This window comes from Odontomachus brunneus, unplaced genomic scaffold (genome assembly GCF_010583005.1).
Source record: "Odontomachus brunneus isolate Ranch 3 - 2012 unplaced genomic scaffold, Obru_v1 Obru_scaffold_149, whole genome shotgun sequence".
In the NCBI taxonomy this organism is placed as follows: Eukaryota; Metazoa; Arthropoda; class Insecta; order Hymenoptera; family Formicidae; genus Odontomachus; species Odontomachus brunneus.
In genome coordinates, this window is record NW_022639599.1 from 406,525 (window position 1) to 428,019 (window position 21,495).

Consider the following 21,495-nt stretch of genomic DNA (forward strand, 5'->3'; position numbering starts at 1 on the left):
ATATATATATATATATATATATATATATATATATATATATATATATTAATATATATTAATAAAAGATTTGCTAATATATATATTAGCTAATATATATTAATATATATATTAGCAAATCTTTTAGCTATCACAACTAAATAACTGTGCTATGAAAGCAAGAAAATTTGCTCCTGCAGTTAATATTTATAGTTGCCCATATATTAGTAAATCTTTTTTTTCCATGTATAAGCTTATTGTACTACTCTGCTGCAATGAATCATTACTTAATGCCATTTTCTCCAATTCGTCCTACAAAAGATATTTCAGAATTATTTCATATTTAATTATCTCAATGTATAATAAGTGTATAAGGATAAACAACTAATTTTATTTCTTCATTATTTACTTTTCTCATTGACGATAGGAGTATATATACATGAAATAGATATCTATTATTATTATTTATTATAATCTTATTATTATAATATTATTATTATAATATTATTAATATAATATTATTATTATCTATTTTATATATATATATATATATATATATATGTATTAATAAATCTTTTAGCTATCACAACTAAATAACTTTGCTATGAGAGCAAAAAAATTTGCTCCTGCAGTTAATAATTTTAGTTGTCCATATATTAGCAAATCTTTTTTTTCCATGTAGGGTTACATTTCGACTTTCGCGGTTTGACAAGTTTGGCAGTATTAACGTAGAACTAACATTTTAACTCGGAAAGGACGAATTCATGATGCGCGTACACGCCTCGATGAGACATTATTGACGTAAAAGTACATGTTTTTCCCTCTCTCCAAAGTCTAAAATTTACCTGTCATTTTCCGCTCGCCTGAGTTGGCAAGGGGAGATTATATCGGCGCCAAGCCAAGCCAAACCAAGCCAAGCCTGGCTATCAAGTTTTCCGCCGAGAGGAAAGATAAATAAGACAGATCCCTCTTATTCTTTCTCTTGATTGCGGCATAAGCAAACTTCTTTAAACTTCCGTCTCTAAGAAAAAGCATGGTAAAAGCGAAGAAGTGAGAGATGGTGAATCTGCGCGGAGAGAGGAGCGCCGTCGAAACTTTGTAGGACGAGAGAGAGAGAGAGAGAGAGAGAGAGAGAGAGAGAGGGAGAGAGAGAGAGAGCGGAAAGGGGAAAGCAGAAACGGATTGGATTGGCACTGCAATTTCCATCTCAAGATCCTTTGGATCCATGCACGTCAGGAGTCGATCTCGCAATACTTTGGGGAATCAAACAACTAAGTCTGGAAAATAGAACCGGTGTCACGAAACAGACACTCGCGAAATGAAAAGCAAATAACTCGTACGTTTCCCTGAGAATTAAAAGATTATTGTTTTATTTCTTCCTTTTATCTCCTCCGCCACCAGCGCATACATTTTTGCCTACCTGGGATGTCTTGTTAAATCGATGGACCGTAAAAATCGACTGCGCACATTCGAAACAGAGCCAGTGTCGTCGTTAGATGTGTATCACGGAATATTCTGACCGAAAACTTGTGTGGAATCCAGTTTCGATGTTACCGATTAATTATCTCGACGCCACATGACTTTCCGCAAACACCGTCAATTTTCGGCCCTCGCCGAGGTGAAGTTTCCCCCTCGAACACAGTTCGTCTCAATTTCAAACTACCACCGAGCCGTTCCACGAGGATCTACTTTAACTGCCGCACCGATTGAACAGAAAAGCTCGCGTCTTCTCTCCGCCCGACTAAAATATCGAAGTCGTTCAAGGTCAAGAAGCTCGCCAACACCAACCGGCAGAGACACGTGTGTAAAGTTCACGAGCGCAGCCTCGCTCTTCGAGCTGGGTAATCGAAGTTCGATTGTATCGCGAGGCCGCCAGTGACGAAGCTCGACGAAATGTCACCTACCTCTCGAAAGCTCTTCTCTTGTCGTCGTCGACGAAGTTGCCGACAATTCCGTGCATCGCGCGTCAAACTGGCGAGAGAGGGGGGAGAGAGAGAGAGAGAGAGAGAGAGAGAGAGAGAGAGAGAGAGAGAGAGACATTCACGCCTAGTTCGAGGAGTAAAACCGGGACGCGGGAGTAAACTCGAAAAGGGGACTCGAGTTGGCGGCGCGCTCGAGGAACAAGTTAAGTAGTAATGCACGGCGACTGATCGGACGGCTCGCCTCGAGCGTCATCGGCGACGGCACTTGGCCGAAGTGCCTTCGTGCAAGACCCGAGTAACTCTATCTACGACGGCGGAAGAGCGACCGTGCGCGCGTGATCGGTATCTAGTGTTATTTTCCACCTAGTAGTTTGCTGACAAGAGAATTAAACATTTCAATGAATGGACTCCGCACACTGATATTGTTACGCTGACAGGAAAAATATCAAAGAAAGAAAGTAAATATCTATTCGGTGAGTGTATATCAATAACATATATATATTTTTTTTTATACTGTACCAATATAAAATACCAGTATAAAATATATTTTCCAAATAAGCAAATGTATATTTTCTCGAAATATTAGCTTTACGTAAAAGCATATTTTGTTTTATTTAAACAAAAGAATTTGGATTCAAGTAAATATGTTATTAGTACATATTACACAAATATATTTACTATTCTTTTTTAGATATTTTTTCTCTCAATGTACGATTAAACGTCGTCAAAGTGTTTCTTTGCATAGTTCACTTTATTCGTTGATTTATTGTCTGCTTTTACTGTTTATCTCAATTTCCGAGCGAAACATCTCGCAGAGAGGAAATCTGGACGAATAAATATAACGAATAAATTTAAAAAGACGAATAAATAAAAATCTCGACTGCCAGCATTACATCGTTTACTTTACAAATACATATATGCATCATTTTAATATTTACGCGTGCTGGTACAGGCAATAAAATATTATCGACGGAAAGAGAAATGTGTAGCGTCGATACGAATGGGAGATGATGAAACAATAAATTCTTGATTAAAATTGATAAACCGTCGCGATTATTCTCGATGTACCGTCGGCGCCGGGACTCACCCACATACCATCCCCTTTGTACGTAATGCCGTGCGTTTTAATACACGTTTCTTATTGTTGTTACACTCGAAAGTTCGCGGCACACAATGAGAAGTCGGAGAACAATGGCGGGTGCAGGCGGGGTTCAAAAGAACGGCGCTGCGTTTGCCTCATTGTCGCGGTGTCACGCGACTATTCTTGAATGGGGGAAGTTGCAGCCGCGGCTCTGATGGAGTTTCTTGCCCGCAATAGATTTTGCGGGCGACCCACGTAGCGGTGTATCTTGGCTTGACTGCTGAAATGAATTTCTATCCGATCCCGGAGCGGAGATTACGCTTCTCAACATCGAAGTAATACTCGGGGCTCTTCACTCATTCGCGCCGCGCATCCCTCGCAATTATCTCGATGTATTTTACGTGCAGGGCGAGAGCTCACTCGATACACATCAATCAACAGACGTAACCGCGCGCGATTTCGGACAGACGTTTGCACATTATGCACACCGAGACGCGAAGCATTGCCGCGACACAGCCGATAATTCGAGGCGGAATTACAAAAATCGCATACTTCTCATGTGTTCACGATCTCTCCCCCATTTTTCCTACGATATACAATTTTTTTATTTATTAATTAATTTATTAATTAAAATGATGCATACATATATTTATAACATAAATAATATAATATTTTGGTTGTCAATTTCCACATATTTCTTCATATTTTAAAATTTATTCGCTGTTTATTCGTCAAGATCTTCTTTCCACGACATGTTTCGTTCGGAAATTATTTCGGACGTAAACAGTAAAAGCAAGTAATTTTTTTTTAGAGATACATTTCCTAGTTGAGATTTTAGCTTTATTTTTTATCTATTCTAACATTTGTATATTCTGAAACGATATTCTAAAGGATATTTAATGGAAACTGAGATTCCTTTTCACGCCTCAAAATATCAAAAAACGTACAAACGTATAAAAGCCGCCACTGATTTCCGCAGTAAATTCGGACTCGACAATGAAATTCAGGTTACCTCGTCTACGCGTGATAGTTAAAAGCGAGTTCCGTTCTTTTCAACGATAATGCGGCATGACACACGATATGAAGGGCGGGCGTACGGGTGGTGGTCGAGCAGGCGGGTGCACTACCGTAACTAACATTGACGCACGGTGAGATTTCTCATTAGCGCGGCTAATTGATATTTGCCGGCGTGCTTGACCAGAGGCATGCGGCCTGCGTTCACCTGTCGCCAACGCCGCTCGTCCACGGTTACCCGCGTATTGTAATCCTGTCTGATGGAGAGCCTCCTGCAGAAGCATTCCTGCGGGGGTTCAATTAGAGGGTTCGGCTCGTTACACGTGGCGCGGCGGAGGTGAAAACCAAACCCAAGGCGCCGGTCCCTTGGTGCCGCCGTGAATTACTACGTCGCCCGCGATGTAATTACACGACACCGCCGACGACCTGGTCACGACGAAACCGATGATATTTCGGAAACGGGCGCACCGAGATGCGCACGTCGGGAGTTAAACGTTTCACAGGTGTGTGGCGAAATTATTCTCTCTCTATCTCTCTGCCCCTCTCCCACTCTTTCTGTCTTCTTTGACTAGCGCGAATCGAAGCTATCCGAACAAGGACTCGACAAGGACGAATTAAAAATGCGTGTACGAGGAAAAAATTGTTTTGTTACTTTTCATAATTTTTTTTTCAAGCAACGCTAAGCCACAAATCGTGTTTAACGAGTTCTATAAGCTGCAAAAGTTGTTTGCAACTTTTCCTGGTCTCTCTTCGTTTTGCATTTGCGTTTTTTCGCAAGTTGCGCTTTATATTAATTCCTGGATTTTCACAATTTTATATTTTTTTTCGGTTTTCCGTAACTGAATTCGAGGTAGTATTTTTGCGTTTGGATTTTCGCATAATTGAGGCAAAGTAATTATTTTTCTTTTATGCTGTTCTAACATCTCGACAAGCCGGATGAGAGGAAGAGAGAGAGAGAGAGAGAGAGAGAGAGAGAGAGAGAGAGAGAGAGAGGCGAGAGGAGAGGGGAAGAAGCACGAATAGTTACCGAAACTCCGGCGATCACTGATCCGGTAGTCCAAGTTGTCATATTCGATTAATGGCGATGGCGGGAGCGGCAGGAGAGCAATCTCGAAAGTTTGACGCCGGGCTTTCGAGCTTAATCTACGGCCGAGTCAAATATTGAACTTTCGCGTGCGCCAGGAACAGCGAAGTTTATTGAATTCCGTATTGTTTACACCGCGAGCCCGCGGACGTCGTTTAATTGACGCTTGTCACGTCGCGGAAAATCGCCGCTCGCGCGCGAGCCGCCGTGCGAGCTACACCGCCGCGGGTTTTCGCCGCTCTCTCGCCTCGGGGAAACTTAATTTACCTCGAATTTCCCGGAGCATACAGAGGATCAACCGTCACTACGTGTCTCGCCGATGAAAACGTGAAGAACAACGTGCGCGCGGATGTTGTCACAGTTTCCCGTCCGATCTTCACTCGCAGTGATGGAAACTTATTCCAATTCGTAACCAAAGCGAAACTATCGCAACTTTGTAGACACATGTCGGGTCTACCACTCGGAATTACACCGACTCGACAAAAAGAAGAGGGCGATATTCAGAAACTGCGAAAACGCGAGCCGTACGAGCTCGGTTGAATCGTAAAAATCGTCGTAACTCGCGCGCAAAAATTCTCCATCTCTCCACGAATTTTTCCCCATTACCTCGCGCTGCTGAATTCATCCCTGAATCGCGAGCGCGGGCTCCGTCAATAACAAAACACCCTGTGCATTTGAAGGACCCAGTGCGACCGTCGACGGTATCGATCGACGAGCGTGTATCGACACAATCGGCGTGAATTAGACGAAACGTCCCGAAACGCGGGACAAACGCACCAGCGAACGCGCCGAAACGTTTGCAAAAGTGGCCTCGTCACCAGAAGGGACGAGGAGGAGACGGAGATGGAGGTGGAGAATAAATGCGGCGCGCTACAGAGGAAGAGAGAAAAAGATTGAGTGAGTGAGTGAGCGAGCGAGCGAGAGAGAGAGAGAGAGAGAGAGAGAGGGAGGAGGGCAATCCCGGAAATGCCTTTGCAAATCAGAGCAACCACCCTCCCCTCGTCGCCGGTGATGCGCGCGTCAGTTCAAAAGAACCGTCCGTCTTTCCTCTCTATCTCATTTTTTTTCTCATCTCCCTCTTTCACGTTTGTTTGGTCCTCGTTCCCGCTTCCCGACTTCCTCCTCAACCCCGCCGAGGCCATGCAATCCCATCGTCGGCGCCGAGCCGTGTCTCGTAGAACGGGGAAAAGAAGGGGCGGGGGCGAAGCGGGAAACGCGGGAAAATCCTTTGAGAAACGTCTTCGGTCCTTGCGCGGCGCGATACTACTTGCAAAGTAGGACGTATATAAAATAAGTATACGTGTAGAAGAGAGGGCACGGTCGAAAGAGGAAAAGAGAAAGAGAAGAGGAGAGAGAGAAAGAGAGTTTCCGGAAGGACTCGTTAGGAAAACGCATACGGTTGGAAACAGAAGCCGAGAGAGATTGATTTTCAAATTCGATTTAATTACGCGTTCTCGCGCATCGCCGTATCTATCTTCGTCTTTTCCGCGATGAATATGTATGTGTAGTCGCGGAATCCGCCGTCTCGCGGACGGATACATCTGATCGGAAGGTGAGCGGAACCTTTGTGGAGGATCCGTCGTAATCTCGCGGCCGGATCTCTTATTTGAGCGCGCGGATCGCTATATAAAAGGGACTTAAGGGTTCTTAAGAATAGCAGAGCTGGCAGGAAGAAAGGAACGAATTTGCTCGAATCATATAAGTCCCGTATAAGGCGAAAAGCTATTCAGAGCTCGACCGATGGTATAGTCGGCAGTACGTATTATTTGTGTTGCTCGCGAACTGCATCGAATAAGGATGGGAAGACCCGACGTGGAGGAAGAGCTACAAGTAAAAGTATCTTCGAAATTATTTTGACATCGAGAAAACACAAAGTATGTCACATTCAAAGAAGAAGATTAAATAGAAAACCGATATTAAATATTGCTTATCCTACGCTCTTTCGCCTGTAGTGCAGAATCTTCAATCAGTCGTGGACTACATTCACGAAACAACATGGAATAATTTCAAACGTTGCAACTTGCGTCACATTCAGCGCTGCAACTTGCGTCATATCTAAAGGTCAATTGCAAACTATTGGCCCTTAAACTTTAAATCTCAGACCACTCAGACCTGCTTTACTCGAGACAGAATTGCAGTTAATTCATTAATGACACGTACACATCGAATAACTCACCCGTCAATAGAAACGGCGTATAAGAAGGATGAGCAACGGCTAACCATGTCGCAAAGGCAAATACCTATTTCACTTACAGCTGTAATCAATAAAAAAACGCATTAAGGCGCCTTACAGTCCGCGACTACGACGAATAGATCTCTTATTTGCCGGCGACGACGTTGTCGTCGTCGTCGTCGTCGTCGTCGTCGTCGTCGTCGTCGTTGTCGGTTGGTTACGGTACGGAAAATCCAGTAACGAAGTCGTTTCTTCGCGGGTACGCTCCGGTGCCTTTTGTGTGGCAAAAGGAACGAAGGGAGACGCGGGGAAAGGTAGAGTGCCGGGACGAGAGGGACCGTTCCCCGGTCGCATAGGCATGGGTTTACTTATTCCTTACAGTCGATGAATCTGCCCCTTTCGTTTCGTCCGCGAATTACGTTTTCATCGGGTTCAAGTGGCCGTTTATCGATTTTCGACCGAAACAGCATCGCGTCGCTTCGCGCCGTTCTCTCTCTCTCTCTCTCTCTCTCTCTCTCTCTCTCTCTCTCTCTCTCTCGCTCCTTCCCTCTTTCTCTCTCGCTGTGTTTGTTCAGTGTCACTGAAAATAATGTCCTTTGAGGATTATTCCGTAACGTCGAGCACCGACGCGAGGGGTATTAAATTAAATGAAGGACCGCCGAAACACCGCGACAAAGCGAACAGACATCGTTCGAGACGGGATTAAAGGGGGACGCGCGCTATTAAATTATTAATGAGTATCTTCGCGCAAGTCGGTAGAAAGTGAGAAAGATAGAGAGAGAGAGAGAGAGAGAGAGAGAGAAGGAAGGAAGGGAAAGAGAGAGGGAGAGAAAGAGAGAATAATACGTGTACGTATACTGTGAAACGGTAAGGTCGGTACGCGCGTAATAAATCCGGCGAAAATTACAACGGCACGCGCGTTATGAAAGACTCACGCGTGTTTCCGGTGCACTCTACCACCCTCGGCCACTTTATTTAGTAGTGCAAAAAGAGTCGGCGCTGCTAGCGAGGCACGTACGGTCCTTTTGAGCACGTACGCCGTGACACTTGTGCGAGAACACGCGGAAGCCTCGAATGTAATTATTTCGAAATTCTTCGAGAACAACGCGTTACGCGAAATTCTAACGAAATATTAACGGCTGATATTACGGAGGACGCTTGTGTACTCGCGGGTGTCACGAAGACAATAACAGGGGGTGAGAGAGGCGACATACACAGCACGCGCACGGCCAACAATTTCAAGAATGCGGGGAAACAAAATGGAAAAGGTCTGAGGGAACTCGTCGCAATAATAGTATGTTTACAAATACCTGTATTATACAATTATTCGTAATTTTCAAGCGGGGAGTGTACACCTGAATATAGCACGAACGCAATGTTAATTCAGGCAAGAGATATGAGCCGATTTGCGGTAGGGCGAAAATTACGGTATTTGGGCTCATTTGGCTCGACTCACCGTTATTCGGCTGACACGTACTTACTTTCCTCGCATACATCGTGCAACGCACTGATAATTTTCGATGAACTGACGTAGCGAATTTGAAAAATCCAGCTCGCAGGTCGCAAACGTCACGGTTTCAGCGCGAGCCAGCATAAAACCGAAGAGGCCACAGTGGAAATACCCAAAGCACCGTAACTATTCCCTTACTGCTAATTAGACCTTTCTCTCGCGCAAAATGCTCCGGTGAAATATTCTCATGTCGACGATTACGTCTTAAAATATGAGGAGCGCGAGACACAGGAAGGAGGCGAAGAGAAAAACTCGCGTTGGGTCGAGTTAGTATTTTTGAGACTTTCATCGAAAAAACGTCACGTGTTATCGACATAAAGTATAGCTGTGTACCGAGAGAGCCCTTTTGTTCGCTGATGTAACAGAAGTCGTTCCGAGGCTCAGGTGCGCAGTTATCGCGTAAGAAGCAATCCGCGTGCTTCACTAAAAATACACTTTACCGATACAGAGACGCGGGCTGAGCGCTCGACTTAATTGTAGAGCTCAACTGCGAATCTATACTCGACAGTGGATTGTTTAGCAATTCCCTCGATGACTTCAGACTCGCAATTTCTTGCCACACCTATTGTATACTTCATCGCGCGTTTCAGCGCTCCGTTAATATCAACTTGACGTTGATCACATCTGCCAGCTACAATCCGTCATTTAACGCGAGGCAGCTTTGCACAAGCTCGTGATACGTATTTATCTTAGTTTCCAGCGGACGAGACGGCGCTTAGCGCGATATTCCCGAAATCTTGCAACGACTTCTCGCGCGAAAGACGCGCGCACAGCCCGAGTACGTTTAACAAATCGCTTTAGCGCGTCCACGAAGAACAGAGGAGACGTACCGAAACGCTCCGGGGGAGATCGATTCCGGAATCGTAGGGAAGGATCAACACGCCCCAATTCCGAGCAACCCCCGCTGCTATTCCGTATCCTCCCGCGGCTCGACTCGACTCGTTCGTCGCGGAAAATATCACGTCGGGATTATGTCTTAAAAACGTCAGACGCACGAAGCCTATCCTCGGGTAGCTGCAGACGCGTTTCTCTCGCGCTTGCCGGGGTGTCTCGGCTGGGAGGCGGATATGAATTTCTGGAAAGGTTTGCTTAAGCAAATTGCGAAATGTAGTCTGCTAACGGATGGGTGGGAGAAAGGCGGAGAGAGAAACGTAGGGAAGAGCCGCACCGAGGGAGCAAGCGGGAGGAGAGTTGCAGAGCGAGTCTTGAATTGTGCGACAGCGTGAGCGCGCGTTTTCGTTTTGCAGATAGTCAGACCGTCGTCGCTTACCGACGCTCTCGCAGCAGGGAAACGAGGCCGGGAAGACCTTCCCCGACGGGAGAAAAACGAATTTTGGCGGGAACGTCGGCCGCGTGAAATATTGCCGTCTGGTTGGGCGGGATGTTTGCTCGAAGTCGCGATTAGCTTCGCGCGGATTTCGAAGGGTAGTTTTTGAACCTTGAAAATCTCCCTCTCTCTGCCACTCAGTGGCAAAAGCAAATCCGGAATGCGTAAAATGCGCTAAAAAACGTGGAGCAAAAATCGGTGGGTGAAGGGGAGGGGAGGAACAGCGACGAGGGACTGCCCGAGGATTGATCGTTCTCAAGGAAGACAATCAGTTATTTCTTCAATCTGCATGCGATCGTATCTCATTCAGTTAATTTCTCCCCGAGTGATTTATCTCCTGCAGCAATCTCAGAGCTCTATCGCGCGTTCGACGGGAACGCCGTGTTTTTTTTCCCTCTCGATGAAGCGTCTGTCATAATGAAAACCGCTGGCGATCACATTTAAATAACACGATCGTCTTGCAAAGTAAACAAGCGGTACTGATAAATTACGACCGAGTACGTAGCGGCGCGCCGATAATGCTGTTACCGTGAGCAAATAGTTAGTTACAACACAATTGGCCCAATCAACAAATTACAAAGAAAACACGGTGATCGGTGTAATTTTCTAAATGCACTTCTACGTCTGGGCAAAGCGATACGCGAATTTGACGCGTTTACCGAACGCGGTGAATTATAAATGGAACCACTCGCTCGCTCGCGGTAACGAGCATGGAAATAAATATCCATAATCGTTGCAAATCTCTCTCCCTCACATCCCCTCCCCCCCCCCCCCTTCTCTCCTCTCCGCACGCGGCATCGACTCTAGCGCGATATGTACCCCACACGGTTATCATAAATGCAACCCTTTGCTCTTTGAGTGCACGGCCGTCAATACGATCATCAATATGCAACTCACTCGCTGCAAACTGCGCCGTCCGCGCGAGATTACGTTATACTCCTGATTATGGCGCCAGCGAGCCATTTTCGAAATGGAAACCAATTGATTCGTTGGATATATATATCTAATGACAGTTTCATAGAGCCGGCAAAGCCCACACAGCCGGATCTCATTAAAAATGCTCGGGAATAATCGATTTGCGGAGAAATATTCGGAGCTGAAGAAACATTTATGTTGTTTCTCCGCCCGTAACGCACAGATAGTGTAATTACGAGCGTTTTGGGGGCGTAATCATTAATGCGGAATATTAAATTATGCGTATTTAGAAGCAAAAGATGCGCGATTAAATTACACGCGCGCTGAAATTGGCACACTACATTAACTTTAATTAGTTCTCCTCGTTATTATATCGCGCGCGCCGGGTTTACCTCCAACTTGCCGACGCTCGCTCGTGCCGCACGTACGCCCGATATTACTCGCGTATTTATTCCGTCCCATTCGCGCGCATCGGCGAGCCCTGTGTATGTGTATCGAAAGTTCGATGTACGCATTTATTAGTCGCCACTACCCGCCCGGCAAGGAAAACTTCATTCAATCTGCGCAATAAACGCTCGAACGGATGAGCGCGACTCTACGTCGGAGCTCGCGGCGGGAAGTCTCAAAGGAAGTTTTCGCCGTCCTAAGTAACTCCTTCGTTCCGGGAGCGCGCGCCGCACAACAGGCATTATCGAAATTCCGTGCCCGGCTGCCGCCGCCTCCGTCGTCGATGCGCTGCGACGGCCACGCTAACGCGCGATCGGCGACGTGGAATTAAAGCGCATTAACGAGCGTCCTTGAGCGGCAATTAAGCGCAATTAGCTCCCGTCGCGCGGCCAATCCGCCGGCAGAGACGGTGGATTAGACAGACGGACAGATGGACGTACGCACGCACGTGGAGATCACGTATACTCTACTGTGCGCGGGACGCGATTTTCAGCGCGGGTGCGATAACGGCAAATTCGATTTGCAACTCGAATTCGAAACGTTGTTAGCCGCCGCCGCCGCCGCCGCCGCCGCCACTGCTCATTGCGACGTAACCCGATTTGCCTTTCACCGTGTGTAACTGACATATCGGGATCGTTGGTTCAAGTAGATTACCACGCGACGTATGAATTTACGTTCGATTAGTCTTCCCGTCGGGCCGGCAAAGAGCAATTTTTCAGAACCCCTTCGCCGCCGCCGCCGCCGCCGTCGTCGCCGCCGCCGTCGTCGCCGCCGCCACTCGTGCACAGCGACGCTGATATCGCGTTTTTCGCACAAAAACGCTTTGACCGATTTTCCGACCGACAGCAGAGGCGCGGCGCGTCGCCGCGACGCGACGTGACGCCGAGCATCCAATTAATATCGCGAATTATATACATACGAGCGCGTTCGAATCTATATAAAGAATTCATACCGTTACGTTTTGGCCGCCGCCGCGGATGTCGGAACAAACATCGGAGTGCAGGAGAGTAGAAAAATAAAAGAACAGAAATTTGCGACAGCGAGTTGTGATTTCAACCTTCTCGCGCGAGGAGGGGTGTGGTGGAGAGGGGAATAACGTACGTCCCGGGAGAGTAAGCGCAAAAAAAAACTTCTCACGCAGTTCGCCCAGTTGAAAAATTAAAACACGCCGCGGCGATACGAACCGGGAAACCGGCGCAACGAGGATCGTAAAGCGCAGGAAACAAAAGCAAAAAAAAAAAACAACAACAACACGCGAAAAAAGCAACGCTTTATTATGGTTACGCGAAAGTTCGGTCGCATTATCAGAAACGCCAAGTGACAAGTTGCGCCGTAGAGAGACACCCGTATAAACGCGACAACAAACTCGATTCACGCAGCGTCGCCAAATTACCGGGCGCGCGTGCATGTCGATAGAAATTTCGGAACAGAGAGAAAGAGAGGAATATGTGCGCCCCTACCGCACGTCCGTCACGCGAGACCATAAATAATCGATGAACGAGATCGCGGACGAGCGCACGACGCTCGAGATACTTCGATTCGGCACTTTTTTTCCCGCGCGATTCGTCCGTTCGCTCGCGAAGCGCGCGACGCCCCGGCGAATTCGTTGACGCGCGAGCGCGGTTAATTGAATTAAAGCGCGGCGCAAGAGAAAGAGAGAGAGAGAGAGAGGGTGGCCCCGTATTTTTTGTCTACACCACGTTGAACTCGCGTAACAAGTTCAAATGCTACAATCCCCGTCCATTGGCAGCCACATCTGTCTGTAATAATATTTTTTACTCGTCGCGGTTCAGTGAAAGTGAGCTTTGCGAAAAAAAAGCAGCATGGAGGAAATTGGCGAACTCAATTTCGCCCGGAGTAATTAACTAATGGCACAGGATGAGTCACCTAACGTTACATTCCAAAATGTCTCCGTTGTTTTGTTTTTTTTATTTTTTTATTTTTTTTAGAGGAAGAGAGTTGTGTGTGAATACAAAGAGGGAAATGTGTACATGTGAAATAAATTGTGTGCTTGGTAGGGATGACTGACCTCAATATGTATCCCTTCCAACCGCACAATTCATTCCTCGCATATTTTCCTCTGGGATTTATAAAATCGAGATATCATCTAACGTTGGATGGATCCAACAGAGACACGTTAGAATCTGTGTTGCGTTTTCTGCCACCCTTTTTCGTTGATTAAACAGGTCCGCAAGAACGATTCCTGCGCCAGCGCAATTTCGTTTCGCGCGTTTTCTCGAGAGACGTCCCGATTATACACCTGTCACTCTTCTATATCTTGCTTTGAATCACGTAAACGTACTTTCGCGGACGCGGATGTGGCTCTAACGGATGGTGTATATAAGGATCATTATCGTCATGTTATTAAGTCAGAGATCTTCAACGATATTCCGTAACGCAGTCAAGCTTGTTAAGTACCGAAACCAATGCTTCTTCGTATCCCGATTATAAACCGCCGCAAGTATACAATGTCGGAAATTACTACTGCGAGAGCAGCTAAGCACCGGAGAATGGCGGCCGGTTCCTCTGTAATTAGACGAACATGAGAAGATTTGAATTGTAGACTCCGCTTCCGCTTATCAGGCGCGCCAGGGGCGGTAGCAGACGCGGCGCTTATCAAGAGCGATGACTAAGAGAATATTAAAGGTAGTCGGAACTTAATAACGTTAATCCGATAACAGAAATAAATCGACAGATGAAGGGGAGTGCATTCATTTGCTCCGTGAACTTAATTCATTTAATATTTTTCTTTTTAACTTAAAGAAGAGAGTTCACATAGTCGTATTCCGTTCCGCGTATCGAATACGAATTATTCGTCAAAATTTTCCAGAGCAGGAAAATATGCGGCGGCTGGCCTCTTTATTGCGTCGAACGTGAATGTAAAGATCCTTTTATTGCAATGGCCGACCATTAAATCAGTGAAGTTCACAGACTCTCGCGGGGACCAAGAAAGTTTCGCGGCTAATGACGCGGTACTTTTAAAACGACCGGTCTTAGCGCGCCGTCCATGAGGTATTGGTATAAAATTTTGCCGCTCGTATATATTCCGCGGAAACTTTCGCGAACATAAATACCCCGTGTCTAGGGGGTACGCCGAAGATAATCGCGAGGATAAGGGAAAAAGCCGCGCGGATGTCTGATAGTCAATTCATTAGCATTTCGGCTCTTCTGCAAATTGTGGCCGCCGCGATCACCACCGCGGAAAGTCTTCTACAGGCGGCTTTTCCTATTTCGAAAATAAAAAGCCGCGCGTTAACTCTCGATTTTTAGTACCGTCGTTGTGAGTTTTTGCCAACTTCGCGAGGTGCTTCGATCGATTCGCAAGAAACTCGCGAATGAATTCGAAGGATTTTCCCAGACGAGTTGCTACTTGTACGTTCAACCGTACAAAAATCTCGCTCTTCAGCAGATTTGGTCGGTCTCTCTCTCTCAAACTCTCTCTCTTTATTTCTCGCAAACTCGTGAAATGTTCCTTCTATACTTGATGCATCGAAAGCACACATCCAGATACGCCTGTCTCTCGATTCACCGAGAAAATTCGGAGACAAAATATTGGTTTTATATTAATCCTGCAAAAACCGACGATCTTGAAGGATTAATGAAAAAGACCTTGAAATACATAGGTTATTTCTAAACTTTGATGCTACAAATAGTTGTTTAGTGCTTGCTATCTCTATATTGAGACTTGAAAAAACAAAATTATTTGATATTCCATTACTTTTTAAATATTCTACAAGCATTTAATTATTTTATATTTTGATGAGCAATAAATTGTTCATATTATTCAGTTTAAAGATAGAATAGATAGAATATGTATTATAAGCAGATATTAAACAATAATATTAAACATAAAATGTTGGTAAAGAACAGGATTAATGTCTAAATAAAATTATAAACTTTATCAAAATTTTTCATAAAAGTTATAAAGTCGAAAATAATAGTTGTGTAGACATCAATAAGAATTGATTTAAGAATATCGATTAATTCTTAAACAAGACTTTCTTTAGATTCCCACAAAACAACGATAAGTAACCATTTGTGACAGGAAAGAATAGCCTGTACTAGTGTTACGTTTCGAGATTCTTCATTGTAGTTTCTTAAACTTGATTGAAAATTTTCGGGGTTAATGTAAAATCGAAATTTCGGCTACGGTAACTTCCACACTGCAAGTTCAAGGAAAGCTCTGACGAGAAAGATCGCGAGACAATCGTCTCGAATATTTGCACAAGGAGCTCTCGAGCCGAGTATTTTACAAGTAAAATCGAAAGTCATACCTCCGAGTCGCGCAAGAAGGGGAAAGTACGGATCGAGTGACGGGCGATATACGTGTCGAGAAAAAAATACTTCGAAACAGGTTTTTAAGAAGAAAATAAAGGAGAAGAGGAGGAATTACGGAGTAAAAAGGCGCAAACACGGAAAAGCGAGCACGGACGCTCTCTACGACACGAACAAAGCAAACGTAAGGACTTACTTGGAAGTCGAACTTGCTGAACTCCTGCTGGGCGTCGATGTCCGCGTTGCGCGGCACGATTATGGGACAGGTGGCGAGGGACACCTGAGCGTCCGGCGACTCGCTGTAATCCGGAGTGACGGAGGTCAGACTGCGGTCGTACCTGAGCTCCTCGTTCAGGATGGCCGCGGGATGGCCGGTGGACGGCGCCTGTACCTGACTGACGTAGTACAGACACAGCAAGAGCGACAGGAGCACGATGCAGAGGACGAACACGCGGCCGGAGCCGCGGCGCAGTATCTTGTACATGTTTCGGTCGGTCTGTGATTCGATTCGAGCACGACGGTAGATCGTGATTCATCTAGAGCTCCAGCGGATCGTGCGACAGCGAGCTTGCGTCGAGTCAGCAACGACGGCGAGGACCACGGCGATCGACGATCGATCTTTGCTCCTGGCAGCGTCGTACGTGGACTTCATGGGCAACCGCGCAGCAGGGACGAACTGTAAGAAGAGAACCAGATGTTGCAGACTACGGGTTAAAATCAGGCCGAAATTAGAATCGTCCCTTTTCGCCCAGGACGATCCTAATTACCGGCAAAATATTGACGTTACGGTATTACTAAAATGAGTATTAATGATTCCACACGATCGCGCGCGTGTAATGCAACATGCAAATGAACGTGTAAATTCATGAGCTCACGGTAAATATACGCGGAACAAACTCCGCGGCGGAGGCATAAATGGGCCGCGGCGTATAACGAATCGAAATCACATTTCGAATAGCAGCTACGATCGTAACTGATAATTAATTATGATACGTATATGCCGCGCCCTTTTACCGTTGATCGATCGGGCACGGACGTTTTAATCTTGCCGAGAGATGAGAACATAAGAGAGACCTGCGTTGAATTAATTAATTTCAATGAATTCAATTATTCGGATGGAGGAACATGAACGATATAATTCCTTGTTTAGTGATCGCACGGATTAATGGGCGAGCGAGAGAAAGGAAGAGAGAAAGATTAGAATTATCATTGATTGTATAATTCGTGCGTGAGGCGCGCGAGAGGGCTGAAGTGAACGGAATTTAAAGAATCGTCGCGTTCCTGCTGACGTTAACGTTCGCGTCGCCCGTACACACGCGAGTGCACGTAACGACCGCGGCCCAGTTATCATATATTCAGAATGGCAAGGTACAAAATGACTCATTGTGCGTCCGCTTTATATGGAGATCGTAATAACCCGCGCACCTGGAATTTTTCCACGCGGAAAGTATCTTTACTCGCGCGCGAGACTAAGCAAGGTCGGTCGAATTGCGATCGATCGACAACTATCCGTTGACAATTTTCCCCGCCCACCTTCCCACGATTACCGTCATTCGCGGCTAAAGCACCCCGCGAAGAAGAACACACGGCGCGATCCCGACTATTCGCAGGCGCCGCAATTTAACGATCGTTATTGACTAATTTTTTCCTCGGAAGCAAGAGCAATACGAATAGTCTTAGTTCGCGAGCGAACTTAAGCTTCAAGCATTGAATATTATTATTTATTATTATTTATGTATTAACATGTTACATTATTAAATGTGTTAAGAAGCTTAGCTCGACTACAAGTAGATTACTGAATCAAATTGAAATAAGATAGAAAAATGAAAACAGATCGATCTGAAATAGACTTATATTATAAACAAATGCTTTTTTATTTGCCTAGTTTACGCCGAACGTTTGGTGCTAAATAGTTTCTATTCAATAATTCCAATATCGACGATGTATTCAATACATCTTCTTGGTGAAAATTATATTCTAATACACCAAGTTGTGTAATATATACATCGTCGATATTAAAATTATTTAACAGAAGAAAAATTATTTAGTAGAACAAAATCAGCATAATTAAAACACCAACCATTCTAAATTTTTTTAGCGGAGATTCCAACTGAAATATTTCAAATCTATGCTAAATTAGTAAAAAATGGTTCGAACTTTGACCAAACCGAGAAATTATTGTATACATAATTTTTTTAACTTCTTACATGTTTTTTTTTAAACATTTTATTATTTATAAATAAGTTTAACAAAACCGGCATAGCTGAACATGAACCATTCTAAATTTCTTTAGCCGAGATTCCAACCGAAATATTTTAAATCTGTGCTGAATTAGTCCAGAATGATTCGAATTTCGGCTAAACCGAGAAATCCGGCAATTTTAATTAAAATTTTAACAAAATCGGCATAGCTGAGAGAGACATGAACCATTCTAAATTTCTTTAGTCGAAATTCCAACCGAATCTGTGCTAATTAGTCAAAAAAAAATGGTTCGAATCTTGGCTAAACCGAGAAATTATTTGTATAAAAAACTTTTTCAACTTTTTATGTTTTGTTTAAACATTTTATTATTTATATGAATAATTTTACATATTTGACTTTATATTCATAATCAGCAAATCAAAAATGCCTATATCTTGTATTCAATTTTATTTCTTATGCATTTTTTTGGTACTTATTGATGATAGAAGTGAGAACATTAAAAAGCTAAAACAGGCCATGAAACTAAAAGTGGACCAAAATAAAAAAATATGACCTAAATATTTTTTATACTACATTTCTGCCAAATTAGAAATAAATCGCAGTACTTTTTGGGTAGGTTTACTTGTAAGTTACACGCTAAGACGTGAACGGTGTCGCGCTCTATAGTGCACATCTTTCTCCCTCTCTATCTCTTTTTCTCTCTCGCTAACAAATCGACGCTGCCTAACTGAGATTTGGCGCCGCGTGTGTCTTTCTGACATCATGTTATCTCTCTGTTTCCTTGTAATTATCCCTAAATTTCTAATCTCGATTAATAAATCTGACAATAACTTGATTCTATGATTGAGGCTACGTTCGGAAACGTCACTCGAGTACTCTCCCTCTCTTTTTATCTCACTCTTGTATTTCGCTCACTCCAACGGCTATCGTCTAGTAGTGTGCACACAGTGTGTATTTCCGAACGCAGCCTATATGAGTCAAAAACAATACTGAGAGCGACAGACGCCGGTTGCATGCTGCGAGAAACTAGAAGATTGTTTTCTAATGGCGTACTCACGATGCGTCCCGACGAATAGCACATTTCGCTATTTTCGGCACTCCCGATTCTCGCGCGAGACTCACTTCGACAGGCAAAAGACGTGTAAAGTGCGGAGCGATGTCGATTGATGTATCAATGGCGGCTGCTCGACGCAAAAGGATCGGCTAGGTACACACGGGACGCGGGGACGCGCGACAGGTGGCGCCGCGGTAACTAATCAGCATTTACACAAGAGCTCGATTATTGGCGGGATCGAATTACCATTCGATATATTGATAGTTCTCGACATTTTGCCCATTACGCCGCGCACGATAGATTTGTTCGCGTTGCTTGCACTTTTGACACTTTCGTACCTGAACGTGAAATCCAGTAAAAGAGTTCTCTTTTCTAAAGAGAAGTCTAGGGTGCAACGGGCGTTAGGTGTAAAAGTGTCAAAAGTGCAAGCAACGCGAGCAGACCTATTGTTTCAAATAATTATATAAACATATAAACATATAAATATATATAATTATATAAACACTGTATTATATACATCGTAGAACAAAAAAGGAACAATATGTATCGAGTCAGCTGCGTGAAAATATTCAAATTTCGATACTCGCCGCTGATTTTCTCCAGCCTCATCAACAATCCAATAACCGACTGCGCGGGTTATTTTTTATCTTTTATAGCCGTTTTTATCGAAAATACCGTCGGAAAGTATCGTGTTCGTCAAAATTATCGGAATCTCCCCCTCAGATGCGCGCATTCATCGAATATCGAATGAACAAGAGAACGGGCGATATGTACATAGAAGTTGACTAAATAGCTGAGAAAGAAAAAAATTACTCAAGCCAATTATTGATGATAAGCGAATTGACGATAATAATCGACGAGCCTCCGGTTGACTCTCTCAACGTGGCACCGAGTCAATCGACAGGTGTCACACGCATTCTCGATGGGCCGCAAATTCAAGTAGATCCAGTTAGTATCCGCGAACATTTGCCAAAATCAACCTATAAGAGCAACAGAAGAGAGAGAGAGAGAGAGAGAGAGAGAGAGAGAGAGAGAGAGAGAGAGAGAGCGCAGTCGCTGCGATTTAATTTGGTCGAGAAAAGATAAACTCAAGCCGACGAACCGGAGACACCGGTGTTACCGTCGAAACCTTTCGTCGCGACCCGCTAAAGCCTCTATCGCGATGTGTAAGGTCACTTCTCACGCGATAATCGATCGCGGTTCTCGTACAGCTCCGCGCTCGACATGAGGCGAGAGTCGCACCGAGGGAAGGATACGAGAGGCAGGGTAAGAGAAAGAGAGGACGAAAGGGAGACAGAGCGAAGGGTTAGCTAAAAGGGAAGCGAGATTAGAGTTTAATTCGGTACTAACTCGACGCGTGCGAGACGGACGATGCGTACGCACGAGAGGAAACGCAACGAATTCGTTCGTGCGCCGAGCGTGTGATAGAGGCTGCCGCGCGCAAAGGTTCGCGGAGATTAATCCGGCTAACCGCGTCAACATTATCGAAGCGGACATGTGACGGAATACAGAAATAGCTGGGGCATGTAGTAGACAGTTCTGCGGTAAACGGCGGAAATTCGAGGATAAATCGATGTACGAATAATTAAGTCGCGGGGCGGCGGGCCGACGGGATAAATCAGGGAAAAGTCGGGCGAATCGGAAAACAATTTGTATTACGAATGGTCATTACGCGCCGCGCTGTTGCATACGGTTCACGACACATACGCGCGCTACCGCGATAACGATTATTATTCTCGCTCGGGAGAACAACGTACCGCGAGACGCGCGATTGTTCACGGCTAATTACGTTGGCACGTGTACCCTTTTTCTCCCACCTTCTCTCTCTCTCTCTCTCTCTCTCTCTCTCTCTCTCTCTCTCTCTCCTTCTTTATCTCTCCCTTGATAGAGTCGTAAAAAAGGGGGCTACTGTAGCGCGGCTATGTTTAACGTTAAGTGCCTTCGCGGCTATGTTTAACGTTAAGTGCCTTCGCGGGTCCCTTTATTTGGCAAAACGAGGAAAATATAACTGGCTCCGTTGCTCTACTTACGCTGTATTACCGTTACATCAGTATGCGAGCGGGCACATGCCGTGTGTGGCATATTTATAACAAACACAGCAATCGCGGGAGAATCGTCGATAAATCAATGGACTAAAATTAATTAGACATACCGTCAGCTAATAAATTTTAAAACGGCCGCCAAATCTATTCGGCGTATACCATCCGGCGAATTAATGAACGTTCTAAATGTTTGCAGAACCACAAAGCGATGGGGATCGATCGGGCCGATTAATTTACACACAGACAAACACACTTACGCACACACACACACGCATACACTCGTTACCACGGGAAATAATCCACGTTACTATAAATCCAATTTTCGATAAGCGTGTTGTAATTAATACTGTCAAAGTAGTCATTAATATACGACTCGCGCCCGAGCGAAGCTATTAACTTTCGAGTACGAGTTTACGAAGTCAAACGACGAGTTGCCGGGTGTCTTCCCGCTTCGTCCACATTTCTCTTGTCGA

At 44.9% G+C, this 21,495-nt stretch overlaps 1 protein-coding gene and 1 long non-coding RNA gene across 5 annotated transcripts in view; one reads left to right on the forward strand and one right to left on the reverse strand.

The window, feature by feature from the left end:
• LOC116850580 overlaps positions 1–21,495 on the forward strand; it is a 298,594-nt gene that overhangs the window by 202,969 nt on the left and 74,130 nt on the right. The gene's annotated exons all lie outside the window — the stretch shown is intronic.
• The window catches only part of LOC116850569 (alpha-mannosidase 2), a 181,057-nt gene that overhangs the window by 80,526 nt on the left and 79,036 nt on the right, over positions 1–21,495 (reverse strand). For 3 of the 4 annotated variants that reach the window (XM_032829005.1, XM_032829007.1, XM_032829006.1), the window contains one exon: positions 15,921–16,400. In XM_032829005.1, the coding sequence (XP_032684896.1) occupies positions 15,921–16,208 (288 nt within the window). In that variant the 5' untranslated portion in view covers positions 16,209–16,400. Of the gene's footprint in view, positions 1–15,920; positions 16,401–18,983; positions 19,199–21,495 lie in introns of those variants that run through there. The other variant, XM_032829008.1, reaches the window with a different exon arrangement.